This window comes from Morone saxatilis, unplaced genomic scaffold (assembly GCF_004916995.1).
Source record: "Morone saxatilis isolate NCDOM2014 unplaced genomic scaffold, NCSU_SB_2.0 Contig18, whole genome shotgun sequence".
Lineage (NCBI taxonomy): Eukaryota > Metazoa > Chordata > Actinopteri > Moronidae > Morone > Morone saxatilis.
Window position 1 is genome coordinate 3090605 of NW_023339740.1, and position 1174 is coordinate 3091778.

At 41.2% G+C, this 1174-nt stretch overlaps 1 protein-coding gene across 1 annotated transcript in view; it reads left to right on the forward strand.

The window, feature by feature from the left end:
• Window positions 1-1174, forward strand: part of iqsec1b (IQ motif and Sec7 domain ArfGEF 1b) — a gene marked incomplete in the record, with an annotated part of 59963 nt that overhangs the window by 45403 nt on the left and 13386 nt on the right. Inside the window, 1 exon segment of the mRNA XM_035662720.1 lies at window positions 35-196. Coding sequence (XP_035518613.1) covers window positions 35-196 — 162 coding nt within the window.

Here is a 1174-nt window from a genome sequence, read left to right on the forward strand (position 1 = left end):
TCTCTCTCTCTCTACCCTCTCCTGTGTGTCTCAGGAAACCAGAAAAAGGCATCCAGTATCTGATAGAGCGAAACTTTGTTCCAGACACTCCAGTGGGTGTGGCTCACTTCCTGCTCCAGAGGAAAGGCTTGAGTAGGCAGATGATTGGCGAGTTCCTGGGTAACAGACAGAAACAGTTCAACCGAGATGTCCTCGAGTGAGTTTGCAGCAAGTAATGTCTGTCTAATCTCTGTCACATTTGTATGAGCAGATGGATCATTTTACCTCAACCCTGAAAACATGAGGATTCTCTAAAACAGGTTTTTATTTTGACTTCCCAGCTATGCCAGTGCACAGAATTTTTTTTTATCTGCTTTCCAGGAACATAAATCATCATTTAGTTGCAAATAATGTTGCCAGTTTGCAATCTACACTCATTAAATAGTCTTTGGAGTTACTGAGTACTACATAATGACTCGAGTTACATCCAGGAAATAAACAGAAATAGAATCCACTCAGGAAATTGCTGTGATGCTCAGATAAACATAAGGACCCCATTTATATTCTTCAGTCCTTTTAATAGGGAAGAAAGTCGTAAGGGTCTTGTTTTTTCCAGTAGTGATTCTTTGCATCATTCAAATAGCGACTCTACTTTATGCTTTAGAATGGACAGACTTATCTGTCACACACTTGAAGCACATCAGCTCTAGCAGAGCCCATTGAGATTCAGTGGAGGATAAGGCCAGGAAAGGTCCGTCAGTGTCAGTTTGACAGGCATATCTAAAGGGCTCCTTGAGAAAACGTCTATAAATCCTGACATGTAAGGTAGCACGGTATCAAGGCTAGTCACAATCCTCTCTTCAGCCAAGAAAAAAGTTCTATTTAAGTAGAAGTGTCAATTTCACAGTGGAAAAAAACTCCATTATACGTAAAAGTCCTGCTTTAAATCTGCACTAATCAATATTTTTGAATGAACAGCAGGCAAATGTAGCACCCGACTCTGAAGTTCCCTTCATCTCTACAGAGCTTTTTAGTGTCTTTCAGAACATTGTCTTTGGTTTTACAGCCCACAACTGTTGCTGTTTTGGTTCATTCTCACCGCTCTAACCCTCGGTTCACACTGCCTACCTGCTGTGTGGCTCCTGCTGCCAGCCCTATCTTTCTATACTGAGTTTGCCTTTGATAAATACCATAC